We start from the raw sequence: 14534 nt of genomic DNA on the forward strand, positions 1-14534 counted from the left end.
GCCTATTCACAACTTCGTATTATAAATGATGTACCATCCGGTCATGACAAGACATCTGAAGTTGGTGTACTAAAAAGTAGTGACTTTCCGTTCTTCAAGTAAGTACGCATTACATCGTGAGATTTTGAACATACATTTTCCCAAAATAAAAACTTTTTAAGTGACCATCGGAGAAGATTACTTTGCAGTCGCTCAAAATGTACGTAACTCTTCACTGCAATGCACATATTCAAGGATGATGTGAGTATCTTACATTAAATTTTAAGAGTTAATATATCTCACTACAAAATAATGTGTATTTATACATTTAGACATTTCCTACTTCAATTTTCATTCATTATATTTCTTGAATGCAGGATACAGGTTTTATTGTAACCGCAGTATACTGCTCAGTGTTTACATTAGAGGCATACTCCATCCGTTGCACGCCCCCTTCTCATACAGTCTATACCGCGTGCGCAGTAAACTTTGCGATTCTCGTGGCAATTGCACGAAGTCTAGTAATAAGGATTGCAGATAACGGTCAGGATTGGACCATCCGAATGCATGTCTAAACGCTACCGTCTGAGCCAACTCGCTCGGTTGTATATCATTGTTTATGCAAATAAAAAGTGAGGAACTCTACATAAATATTATTTTAAGAAACACAGGAAACAAATATGAGTAAATTATGAGTGCAGGAACGCTATTTCGTGACGCCTTTTAAAATAACTGAGCTCCAGAATACCTGTTCCAGTGTGTCTGTTGTGACAGAGTTGAAAATGCTTATGATAGAACAACCAAATCGCGGCCATGACAAGCACATCATTACTGTGAATGGTTGCAGGTCGGCAGCATGGTGTTGAAGTCCTGGTTCCAACATTTTTACATTTTTACGGATGAAGCCTGGTTTCACATATCGCGTTACGATAATTCTCAAACTAACAGAATCTGGTCATCTAAGAATCCGTATACAGTGAAAGAAACGAAACTGGATCCAGAGAAAATAGGCGTGTGGTGTAAATCCTGAATTCATTTCTCTAAATTCACTTCAACCAATCCGTCATTGTCCCAAAATCAAAAGTGATTTGCAATCGTTTGTGAATGGTTGTTTATGCTAATGCTAACACACACAACTAAGGTTACCACTACACTCCTGGTATCTAGCGGGTTCTCCCTTATTTCACTACTGTGGAGCGACTTAAAGATCAGACTATGACTATATATATATATATATATATATATATATATATATATATATATATATATACAGGGACATCATTTTATTTTTACTTCAATTTTTATTGTACCTGAATTTTTGAATGTACTTCACTCCCATCCCTTCTACTAATGAAGTTCCAACTCCACACAGAGACAAGACCGCAGATAGTAAGCAGTACTGAGTTACTGAGTATAGTAAGTTCCAGAAATATGTTCGCGTTTTCCAGTGACGAAAGAACTTTCAATATTGAATCATATTTTCGCACAGGTACTGTCGTCCGTTTGCCTACGTCGCATCCCGATTTCCCCCACCTGCTTCTGCTCGCCCCTCTGTAAAAGCTGGGCTGTCTTAGCTCTTTTCTGAAAACATTAATTTCTCTTAGGAATTGGGCGTTTACGTAATATTATACAGCTGTTTAATTTAACTTAAATAAAAGGGGCGCGTTAAGTAATTAACTGTCACGTGATTTCCTCCCTTTCTACAATCCTGCGGCATAACCACTCGGACGGACAGTAGATAGCATGTCTGAGTAATTTTATCTGTGCGGGTCGGGCAGAAGTGAAGATTCAATTTACAGTACGTAAGGTACTCTTTTATAGAGTAGGTACAGAATTATTTCAACATGAGTTACTAGTACGAAGGACGAAACTGGCAATTGGAATTAGATGCAATAGTCTATAGTGCGATAATATGCACAAAAGAACTGAAGCCTGTATCGAAATGAACGGCCACCATTTTCAAAATTGTGTTTAAATATTCATATTATGATTATTTTTCAATTTAACTTCTTTCTCTATATTGTACGCTAATGTGCTGTAGACAGTATAATATACACCGCATAATGAATACGTTCGCATGGATAACTCACTTCGTGAGTAAAAACACTTATTCTTAATACAGTACTGTACTTTCATTAAAGAAAAACCTAATGAAAATTATCAAACTCAAAATCGCGATATTTCCTAGTTTACGTAAATGGATGAACTACTTTTCTTCCTTCCTATACCTAGTAGAGTGATTTGTGTTTTACGTCAGTATCATCGAACTCCAGTCTTGGAGGGGGGAGCAAGCGGTGTTTCCGATTCTCTAAAGGTATAGACAGGTTAATATTAAAAATGTTAGTAAAAATAAAATGATGTCCCTGAATATATATAATTCTTCAGTTACCACGAACTCAATAGGGATTTTAATTCTGTCTTTCTTTCACCAGTTTCATAATGTTCTCTAATAGAATAAGTAGCATTTCTGCGGATCTCTGGAGAAAGAACTAAGAAAGAGACTAGTGAAGTGCTTTCTGGAGTGTGGCATTGTATAGGGCAGAAACATGAACATTACGACGAAGTGAAGAGAAGCGACTAGAAGCATTTGAAATGTGGCTATGGAGAAGAATGGAGCTTGTGAAATGGACAGACAGATTAAGAAACGAAGCTGTGTTGGAAACAATAGGTAAAGAAAGAATAATGTTGAAACTAATCAGGAAGAGAAAAAGGAATTGGCTGGGTCACTGGCTGAGAAGAAACTGCCTTCTGAAGAATGCACTGGGAATGGTGAACGGGAGAAGAGTTCGGGACGGAAGAAGATATCAGATGATAGACGACATTAAGATATATGGATCATATGCGGAGACTAAGACGAAGGCAAAAAATAGGAAAGACTGGAGAATACTGGGTTTGCAGTGAAAGACCTGCCCTTGGGCAGAACACTATGAATGATGATTCCTATTATTAGGTCTACTATTTTCGTGTGATGTACCAGCATATAATAATATTGTGGAGGAATTGACTAGGTAATTTGTCACTTACCATTTGGCCAACGGCGGTCTGTAACTTTAGCAAATTCTACTCCTGCATAGAGATTGTCCATGAATTCCTCTACATTGTCGCATTCTGGGAAACGTCCAGCCATTCCAGAGATAACAATGGGATCATGAGGGTCCCAATATCCATGAAACTGATTATAGTCGTGTCCATTCATCACAGCTTCTTTGGTAATAGTGTAGGTCTCATTTTCAAGCTTCATGTTGAATTACTTCTGATCTGAAATCTAAATGTAATATTATCACTAGAGACAGACAAAATATGAAATTTCATATTCTAAATCAGTGGTCGTCAGCACTCGCTGAAATGTGCAAAGGGTAAGCAGAGCTGTCCCGCGTGTCCCGTCGTGCAGCAGGAAGAGGTAGAGAGCATACCCGCTAGCAGCTACGAGGGCACCATAGTGCAGTGTGTTTTCCGCGGGTAAGAGACGCTAGCCCCAGGGTGCTCTGTGCTGACAACCGCTGTATCTAAACCATCCCTGCTTGCGGTATGGATACAAGAATTTTCACGATTCACGATTGCAATAAACGTCCAAAAGTTTTCATATTTCATATTATTTTGTTGAAATGTTTATATTTCATAAAGATAGTTTTTTTTTTATTTTACACGACTTCTCTTCCATTAATATTTCTATAACTATTAGACCTACGTTTCTTTCGAAAATTCATAAATATTGATATATCATTTCAACATAGTTACAGAAAAATAAGAATTATAGTCTCAAGGAACGAAAAACAGGATCATCCTCTTCTATAAATAATATTTTCCTTTTGGATGTAAAACTTCTGCGAATGCGACAGGTTTGACTACAAATAAATGTCTGATGTATTCAAATGATCACTCTACAGACACTATTTCAACGATTCGACAAGCACTTGCACACTTCAGGTAGAACAGTTCTGTTTAATTCAGAGAAATACACGACTACATCCATTTATTTATAATTCTTAACAACGTGTGCAGGTTTGTGAAACACTTTAAAGCACAGAAACTTCGTTTGATTGTTCGTCTATGTTGAAGACGTTGTTGGGAATAGTGCACATTACAAATGAGATCCATTTAATATCCCGTTTGGACAAAAATAACGAAAAATCTTATAGTTGACAAACGATATAGTTTAACCGAGTATAGTAAATGTAATTAATTTAAAATTACGTACGGTACTAATACATTTTTTTTAGTAGGGTAACTCAGTCTAAATCGGGTCAGAGGTTAAATCGGGTCAATTTCAAAACCCTGTCTCCATATTCAAGCGTAAACCAGTTCAAGCAAGTGCTACCATATACAGGTCAGGAAGAGAACTTCCTGTACACGTTGAGTGCCATTGATGCTAGCTGGTGTGTGTATTCTTTGTGTTGACAATAAAAGAATAGAGAGAATATAAAGATGAGTTAAGAGTATTTTAAATAATGCTTTACGGTTCCTTTATTATTTTACAACAACTATTGCAGAGAATTTGTGCGATTAACTTTCAGTATTAAGTTTAAGGTTTTTAGAAGAGATTATGGCTATTAACGCCTTCGTCGAAGCAATATTCAGTACTACCAACCTCTAGCGCAAAACAGTTCTAAATTTGGGTTAAATAGGGTCAGTAATTTCGGACAAATAGGGTCAACATGTTTCAAATCAGTCCACTCAAATTAAGTATTTATTTTCAATTCTTTGTGACAGATGGTTAAATGTAAGAGGAAAACGTCAAATTCGTGGACTGAGAAAGACATGCAGAAGGCTATTAAAGCATTTCGCGAGGGAAGAAGCCAACGTCATGCTGCTGAGTTGTTAGGAGTCCCTCATTCATGTCTGCAACGACGTCTTCAAAGTGCCCAGGACAATCCCTTGAAAAGTAAAGGCCGTCGAACTACGTTTACTCCAGTACAAGAAAATGAACTTGTGTCTAGAATTTTGAAACTGTACGCATGTACGCATGTGGTTTTGGACTACACTGCAGCACAGTTCCTTGGTGCAGAAAAGAAAACAGTGTTTGTTTGTGGAAGGTGTAAAGTGTTAAATTAAATCAATTCAATATTGATTTTAAAGTTCCGTGCAGGTATATAGAGGGAAAAATTGTGACCCGATTTGCCCTAAACACTGACCACATTTATCCTTATACAGAAGGGTAAAAAGGGTCACTGCAGTGAAATATTTCAGTTCATGTACAGATAGTTAGTTTAGAGTAAAAAAGAAACATTTTTGGGGAAGTAGTACTTACATGTGGCTGTAACTAATTATATGTTATGTGTGTAATATATTATTACATTAACAGTAAAATTAAGGATTTGTTACTTTTTGACCCCATGTACTCTTGGTTACCCTAATCATAGGCATGCTTAGGCAGCGAGAGAGATTAGATCAGTAATTGATTACATCTTTACATCTCACCAACAAGAACGTGTCTCCATCTGTGAATGAATTTGCGATGTTTGTTGAGATCAATTTACGGTAGTTTATGAATTATGTAAGTATATCAAGAAGAGACACTATAATGAAAGTGAATAATTGTCTTTCGTAGAGACACTGCAGAACACTTTTCTCGCCTTGACTGACTGACTGACTGACAGACTGACCGACTTCATTCGTATCATTGCCTAATAACCACTAATGAGATTCCTATAAAGAAAAATGGTAATGCTATAGATATTATCCTGAGTACTGAAACGTCTGTGACAATGAATGCCTGAATGTTCACAGAATACAGAAAAGCAGTCGCTAAGCGTTGAGTATTGTTACTGGTGACTAGACATGTACATTTTTTGAACTCACAAGTAGTAGTGACAGTTTAACGACGCCTTCAACTGTGGGTTTATTTAGCGTCCAAATTCAACATGGCAAAGAATGGTGGGCAGATATTCTTTGGGGGAAAAGACAACCTCCTAGAAATTTTGCAAACTTCTAGAAAATAACTCCTACAAAATCTTACTTGTCGACGTTAAGGGTATAAGCCTAATGTAAACTCTTAGAATTATTCCGAAAATACTACCATGTAATCTCCGAGGAATATTGTGATTTGCAACACTGCATTACGTTATAAAATTTCAGCTAAGTTTGATAGCATAAAATGTTCCTTTCCAACGTTGTGAGACTTAGAACAGCCAGTCATGTACCTGTGCGGGTTAAATACTATAATACTATGGTAATAAAACAGTTCACACAAATACGATTAATCTGTCAGTAGTAACGAATATTTTTATTATGTCACTGATGTGGTTAAAAATGTTATGTTTCACTCTTCCGTTATAGAATAAAACATTTCATTGCAATCACAGTTTTCTTTGCTTACAGAAATAAGACATTCTTTTCACATATGAAAATCGGGTAATTCTATAGAAAACGTTGGTCAATATGGCGGACATAATCGAGGATTAGTGACAGATTAGATGTCGTTTGTTCAGGTTTTTGGTACACTACCAAAAACGTAGACTATGTGCAAGACATGCCAAAAACCTCAACAAATCAAACCTAACCTGTCACCGATTCTCATGATATTGATGTCAATCATATTGACCAATGTTTTCTACCGAATTATCGAAAATCAATATCCCGGATTGCACTTATATTTTTCCAACTACGTTTCCATCATTTTATTTATTTATTTTTTTCAGGTGAGACTATCGTTTAAAGGTAAGCGTTCACTACATCGTCTCGCACTCCTCGACGAATTGCACGCAACGGATATTTTAAGCGGAGTGCGTTCACTATAACGGCTCCACCTCATCGTCTCATCGGATTCCCCTATCAGCTATTTAAAACTTATGACGTACGATATTGACTGCTGAAAGCAGAGGAGCTTTGAGGTTAGGTCTATTATCCATGAGTGTTAGCGAATAAGAATTTGTAATTGTTTCATGCTCTTAATTTAAGAGGAAGAAACGAAAGAGATATGGTTACATAATATATATGTAAAAAAACGACTTGATTACTGTAATGGGAACGCCTCAAATTACATAATTTTTCGCAGTTTTCTACAAGCGAAATAAGTTTCCGTCTGCCATTTTGGCGCGACACTGAACAAGACACATCATAATTAGTAACAGTTGACCAATTAAAATTGTTTTATCAAAGAAGGCCATGATCGCACGCATCGGAAAAATTGCTCATCCGAGAAACGTGGACGGATTTGCCGAGAGCCGATGCGTGTGATAAGATGTAGTGAACGCGGTTACATAACAATTACAGCAAAGATAGTCTTTTTCCGATCCGTGCGATTCGTCCGATGAGTGCAATACGATGTAGTGAACGCTTACCTTTAATTGAAGTTCAACTAATTTATTTTGTAACCACTGGATATTCAGGTGCAGCACCGTCAATTCACTATTAGAACTTTCTTGCACAGATTGTTCAACAACAGTCTGTTTACATCCACCATCCTCATGCTTAATTTCATCTACGCGTAGCATTTCCGTATTTCGTTCCTTCTGTCTTTGTCGCAGTTGTAAAATAAGACAAACGCTCGCATTTTCAGGCCTAAACCGAGGATCCATTGCAAAATTAAAATTCATTTCAAATAAGGTAGGTGCTCCTGTTATGGCCATGTTCCTGATATGGCCACCCCCCTATTGTGAGTTAGTTAACCAAAAAATCCGCTAAATTGCAGCAGCATCCATTGAAAGGGCATCCTGGTATGTCACTTGATCGTTTCCCATCCAGTCAGGTTGAGCAATATGACGTCAGTTGCCTGTTTTGCGTTTTTCATGTGACCTCTTCTTATTTTGATCTGGTAAGTCTCCTTTGTTTTATGCATGTTTTTCAAATACTTGTTCCATGAAAACCATCGTACTCCATTCAGTTTTTAATGTTCTGTTGATTGGTGTTGTCGTTGATGGCGTATCTTTTATGAGTTTTTCATAATCAAACGATTTTCGTGAAAGCTTATCTGCTCCTGATATGGCCATATCAAATGCACCATGGCTATATCAAGTTCATTTCACTTTTATTTTTTCACCTGACAAATTTACGTGCCTTATAGCTGGGATTACGCAAAAATTTTTTATTGTAAGAAAAATGACGTCATAATCATGTGTTTTTAATCTGAATCGGTAGAAAATACGTTACGTTGTAATGGAAACTTTTTTCTTTTTGCAAATGTGCTGGAAATGTTTGGCATTAGTAGACAATAGAGTCCATATAACTTAAGTATTCGCTTTAGTGGAAGCTTTAGAAATTTTGTTTCAGATATAAAATAATGAATAAGTCCACACCTGTGGAGTAACGGTCAGCGCGTCTGGCTGCGAAACCAGGTGGCCCGGGTTCGAATCCCGGTCGGGGCAAGTTACCTGGTTGAGGTTTTTTCCGGGGTTTTCCCCTAACCCAATAGGAGCAAATGCTGGGTAACTTTCGGTGCTGGACCCCGGACTCATTTCACCGGCATTATCACCTTCATATCATTCAGACGCTAAATAACCTAGATGTTGATACAGCGTCGTAAAATAACCAAATAAAAAAAATAAAAAATCATGAATAAGGGGGGATTATGGGCTGAAGAAGCCATGTCCAAGGCAGTGAGCGGTATGAAGAGTAGAAAGCTCTCAGTTCAAGGCGCAAGAAAATTTTTTGTGTACCTAAACGTACTTTACGCCGCTATTTGGAGAAAGATGGGCCATTAAAGAAGTCAAAGTTAGGTGGGAGAACCACCTTTGCACCAGAACAAGAAAACAGCTGTGCCAGAGAATATTCCGTTTGTCTTCTGTAGGTTATCCATTGACTCCTAACATTGTGAGCCCGGGCTGGGTTCAGTCTTTGAGCTTTGCGTCGTGCAACATCAGGGTTCCTCTTCAAAAAACTGTCGAAACACTTACGACCAGCAGTCCCTTTAAAACGGTTTGTCAGGAGGACGAAGTCAAGGACATGCGACTGTGCGGAGTCTGTGAGAATTTCTACCACGAAGAGTGTGTTGGCCTCACTGCTGCTAACAAAGACATTTTTATTTGTCCTAATTGCGATCAGTAATTTGTTTTCAAAATCTTATTTTTGTCTTGTAAGTAGTCTTCTCTTGAATGATTATTCATTTTTGTTTTTTGAAGTTAAATCTTTATGTCAATTTTGTAAACAACTTAATTGTTTATGGAAAAACCTGTTTTGATTACACTTTTGAATTATAAAAAAGATTATTAAGTATCATGTTTATTCATTTTACACCAAAATTATTTAATTTTAGCACAACTGCGCTATCAAACTGAAAAAATCACGATTTGTAGAACATGGAACAAGGGTGGCCATGTCATGTGCACATGTTCCTGATATGGCCACTAGGTAGACTTTTTGAATTTGGGACTTTTTGGACAATTAAAGTTATTTTTATTGGGAAAGGAAATTGTTTAAAGAAAGTCCATTAGACTGAGAACGAGTAAGAAAAAGTGGTTTAAATTTTTTTCAAAATGGCAGCTAGAAAAATTCTCAAACCTTACCATGGCCATATCGGGGTCACCTACCTTATATCCATCTTAAAAGATGGCTGCCTAGACTTCAATGTTCACATTTTACTTCAAGAAATTTAATTTTCATAAATTTCGTTATCTCTACTGTAGTTCTAGGTTTCAACCTGAGAACACGAAGGGATACAATTTTCCGAACACCCCGTAGTTTTAATGCACTGACATCACATTAATTTGTTGTTCCTTTCACTAACTCGTCTATAATTACGAGCAGTTATTGTAGCCCTAGTATCATTCTTTTGTTAATGAGGAGTCATACTCCTGTCGTGAGGCCATGGAACTATTGACCTTTATGTTTCTAGGTATACAATCCAATGAGTTATTAAAGCCCAGTTCTTCATTTGCATGTAGTTTAACAGTTGAAAGACCTTATTATGCAAGCCCGAGTCGTGAGCTTTACATATAGTTTTAGGGGTTACTTTCAGTTTTCATTTGTAGGTACCCTATTTGAAACGACTCTCATTTGAAATTTTAAAGTGATACGCCACTGACACTACTTCCTGTTAGAGCTGATTGATGAAATCAAGCTCAAGTGAATGTTCACATCTGGTTTAGTTATAAATATTTTTGTCTCGAAAATCTTCATGCACTAATTTCCGAAATAAATTACTGTTACGGGTGGTCTGAATCACCCTGTATATTGAAGGAAATAACAAAATCATTAATCGAAGTATATATTTCTATTCTGTTTCACTAAGGACATGGTATTTAACTACATATTGCTTTAGAATTTACTTATTTATTACTTAATAACTCGAAAAAAATACAAGCAATATGAATGAAGATTGTAGCAAGTAATACGCACTTAAATTTTGAGGTAAATTAACCCTTTGAAGCATAGTGGTTACTCAGAAGAACCACCGTTTTCTTTCTTTCTAAATTTTATGGCACACATTATTCCAACAAGGAACCACCTCTTGAGTATCCATAGAGGTGCCATCTGTGTTTTGAAATTGTGTGCAGAGTTAAAATGTTGAAAAAATTGATTGAAGCTTTGGTCAAATACCTTACTATAATAATACCGGACAGCTAGCAATTTTACGTGCGAACGACGATGGTGCTGCTACCTACCTGCCGGGATGGAGATACTCGCAAAACAAGCTGTAATCAACTGCAATGTATATTGTTGCTGGGCTAATTAATTTGTTAATAGTTTCATGAATTAGTACTAGTGTTAAAATGTCAGGGTGCATAGTTATGTGCTGTTTATAATTGTGACAATTGCAGTATTACAAATTGCTCCAAATCGTACTTTCGATTTCCGACAGTTCATAAAACGTGAGTCAACAACATTCTTTAGTAGGCCTAATTCCTTCGTCTTTGTTTTGATAGAAAAATACAAATTAGTTTTTTTTATTTAGACCTAATAAATAAATAGAAGTTAAAATGTATTGGATTTTAAGGTTTTATCAAATTAAGTTTTATTGTTGTCCACATGCCTTTACTAATTATTACAAGCATCAGATTACTATCAATTTTATCTTTGCAGTTGTCAGCAATGCGTATATAAAACATTACTGTAAATTCATTCCTAATATCAAATTGATTTTGTCTCGATAAACCAAAGAAAAAATATGTAACAATTAATTACGGAAAGTAATATGAAGTATGCAATATTTCTCATAATATGCAGCTTTGATATAAGATAATAATTTTACATTAAATATTATTCAACATTTCTTAAGTGTTTCATATATAATTCCACATTAGTACCTCACGTTTTAAACAATAGTCCGAATCTCGCTATGTTAATATTTGTATATGTGGACGTAATTCCATCCCTCTCCGCTAGATGTCAGGTCTGCAATATTTCGCACTCACACCAATGCTGTTAGTATACAGCTGTCCGGTATTATTATAGTAAGGTATTTGCTTTGGTATGATCCATGATATGAAAAACATAGAACATTAAATTGTGTTTGTTTAAGCAAAGCGAAAAAACAGGTTATCAGTTACAACCTCTATTGCAATTGGATAAAGAACTAATTAGCTGTCTTTTATACCACTGAATTCAGAATAGTTTGTTGTATATCCATGGTAATTTCTCTTTCACTCGGATTACTGAAATCCTAGAAATATTGAACTAAACTTTTAAACTGAAATGTTTTAATCGTTCAGGAATCATTATCCAGTCTCCTTCAGTATATACGAGCAATTTATTGGCACAAAATGGTGATTTACTCAAAATTACCTCTAACAGTTTTCCTCTTGACTTGTTCTCGTACATGAAATAAATAAAACTGACGAGTGAAACTGACACGGTCTAAACTGTGACTCTTGTTGCAAGAATGCACTCGGAACAAATTTTGGAAACGTTGAAGTTTAATGAGAAACTAATACATGAAATAGAAAAAAATACCTGAAATTTTTCAAAATAACAGTGAGGTTAATAAACACACAAACCTATATTATATTCACTACAGTAAAATTATATAACGCATAGTCCGTTCTTTACTGCGTGTGTCAAGGAATATTGACACCTTGGGAGCAAAAGATTGTGTGCTAATGATTATTTCTGGTCGCAATGTCATTCTTGGGTTCAATAGCTGCGTTGCGTTATGCAACTTTACGAGTTTGTTAGCCTTCATTGATATTACCATAATTAGTTATAATATTCCTACTCGTTATTAAACTACTTTCGTTACATATTATTTATGTCATTAACGTATCTATGTGTAGTGGGTGTATTTATAAATACTTACGTCGGATTTCAAGTAATAAACTGTATTTACTTTAACTCGATAAGAATATAAAGAACTGAAAGCCACTTTGGAGCTATATTCTGCTAACTCACAAGTCAAGAAGAACAGCGTTTCCACTTCCTAAGCACGAGTAGGTGATACAATGGTAAAATTAAAAATAGGATTCTAAAATAAAATTGTATGTTAGTGGCAGTGCACGTAAAGCATAAGTAGTCAATGCGGACAAGCAATAGTGTTCGAATACCGCCTGAGAAATGGTGTGATGCACCCTGGGGCCCGTTTCACAATCCTTACAAATTACAAATTAACAATTTACAAATAACAAGTAAAAGATTACAAATGCTTGTAAATTATGTTTCACAATGCTATCTTATTAGTTTGTAAAGTCTGACGAACTTTACAAAATCAGCTAAAGAAATTAAAAATAAGCATTATTGGTTACACAATATCGCCAACGACAGTTTACAAAAATCGCTAAGGAGCAGAGCTAAAGTCGCTGTATTTTTACCACTATCGATTATGTTTATATTTTATACTAAAATAGATTATTTCAAGCTTGCTGATTCATATTTCACCAACAGAAAATATAAAGTATTGTTAAAGAAAATTAAAAGTATTTAGATTTTTATATATTGGCGACAATGGAGTTTCATGTGATGTGATTGGTCAAGTATACCAATACGTCTATTACTGAAATGACCAAAGTTAACACCAAACTCAGTCAAATAAGTAAATAACAGATTTGTCCAAGTACTAATAAGCAATTTATAAAATAATTACAATGCCTACCACAAAATCAGGTTAATTTTTTTGTGTTGATCCATCAGTATTTTTAATGTTGCATCCATAACCTCACAAACATTAGTGGTCCCAGAGGCAGCATAAAAATTCTGTGCTACAGTAAATAACATTTTGGTGATCAAAAATCTGCCTCGAATTTAATTCTTTTAACATCAACTACCCTGTGGGCACTTTTGCACACTGACATCTTAGAAATTCCGTGCTTATCTGCAAATGCACGGAACTGACAGCTAGAATGCAACCAATGCAAAACAATAATTCTCGCTTTGAGGTTAGGGCATCACTTTTCCCTTTTTATCCTCGAAGCTTTACCCTTTTGGATGTTGGATGTGATGTCCCATATCTTGTAGGAGAGAGTCCAGCGAAACGGGACTCGAAACAAACTCACAATATCGCGTAACTAGTGTCGTTATTGAATTATTTATTTTTGGTGCAGGAAACTTCTTTTTTAAGTGCGAGTATTTATTAAATACAGTCTTCGTATATAAATACTTACGCGGTCTTCTTAAGTATAGCGCGGGACTCATTCGAAACTTTTCATTAAATTCATTCATTATGAACGCGTTAATAATATTCTTGGCCGGAAAATGTTACGTATACGTCTTTGTTTGATTAGGCCTAAATTCAATATCTTCGTCTGAGTCATTAGAACTACTTAATAACGTCAAAACTGCTTTAGTTTAATTCTTAATATTACCTAGTTACTCAAAAATGAATGTAATAAATATATCTTTATTGTATTTACTCATAATATGTTGCACTATCAAACTTTACACATCTCAGAGCTATTGTAGAAAATGTAATAATTTTACAATTAAGTTTACATGTTTGTAAAATTACCCTTCATTGTGAAACAGAATACTTGTAAAGTAAGCAAAATTTAATTTGTAAAGATTTGATTTCCTTTGTAAAGTTCAACATTACAAACAAATATTGTGAAACAGAAGTTTACAATTTACAAGCAAAGTTTACAATTTACGAAGAGAGAAATAAGAGAGATATATAGTTAGTGTACAAATTCTATTTCAAAATTTAGCACGCATATTTCATAAAAGTGTGTTGGAGCAATCAAATTGATTACAAAATATTCTTTGGCAGAATATAATCTGAGTACTTACTGGAGAAGTACTGGTGCGAAACTCTACGTGAATGTCATCAAAGAAATATATTTATAGGCCTATTAATTGGCACAATTCAAATTTATAGTACACACTTACCTCACACTATAAGATGAAAACGATCAAGTCAATCACTTCTTTACAGTTTCGCTAACTCAAAACGTTATATTTCTCACTTCAAAACAATATAAGTCACAAATGTACTCGTTACAGCCCGTTAAGAGTGTTGCTTCCGTACACTTCTGACGACGAAGGAACTCTGAATTATAATTTCAATATTGTCTCATTTTATATAGCGGGTGGTAAGACAGATGCACTGTATATGCTACAGGGAAAACCTCGTATAGGAAAAGTTTACACATCGTCCTTATTCACATCTAAAACGTAACATGATATCCGGCTGGCCTTTCCAAGATGGGTTTTCCTCAAATGTATGTCATTTATTTTGCATTGTATGCTGATCGCAT

General features: G+C 35.5%; 1 protein-coding gene across 1 annotated transcript in view; it reads right to left on the reverse strand.

Annotated features, from left to right (window-relative positions):
* The window catches only part of LOC138710396 (fatty acid synthase-like), a 107179-nt gene extending 92872 nt beyond the window's left edge, over nt 1-14307 (reverse strand). Inside the window, exons 1-2 of the mRNA XM_069841286.1 lie at nt 14167-14307; nt 3004-3244 (exon numbers count right to left, since the gene is read on the reverse strand). Of these exons, the coding sequence (XP_069697387.1) occupies nt 3004-3220 (217 nt within the window). The 5' untranslated portion in view covers nt 3221-3244; nt 14167-14307. The remainder of the gene's footprint in view (nt 1-3003; nt 3245-14166) is intronic.
* Nucleotides 14308-14534: the final 227 nt, after the last annotated feature.

Source organism: Periplaneta americana, chromosome 12 (assembly GCF_040183065.1).
Source record: "Periplaneta americana isolate PAMFEO1 chromosome 12, P.americana_PAMFEO1_priV1, whole genome shotgun sequence".
Taxonomy (NCBI): domain Eukaryota; kingdom Metazoa; phylum Arthropoda; class Insecta; order Blattodea; family Blattidae; genus Periplaneta; species Periplaneta americana.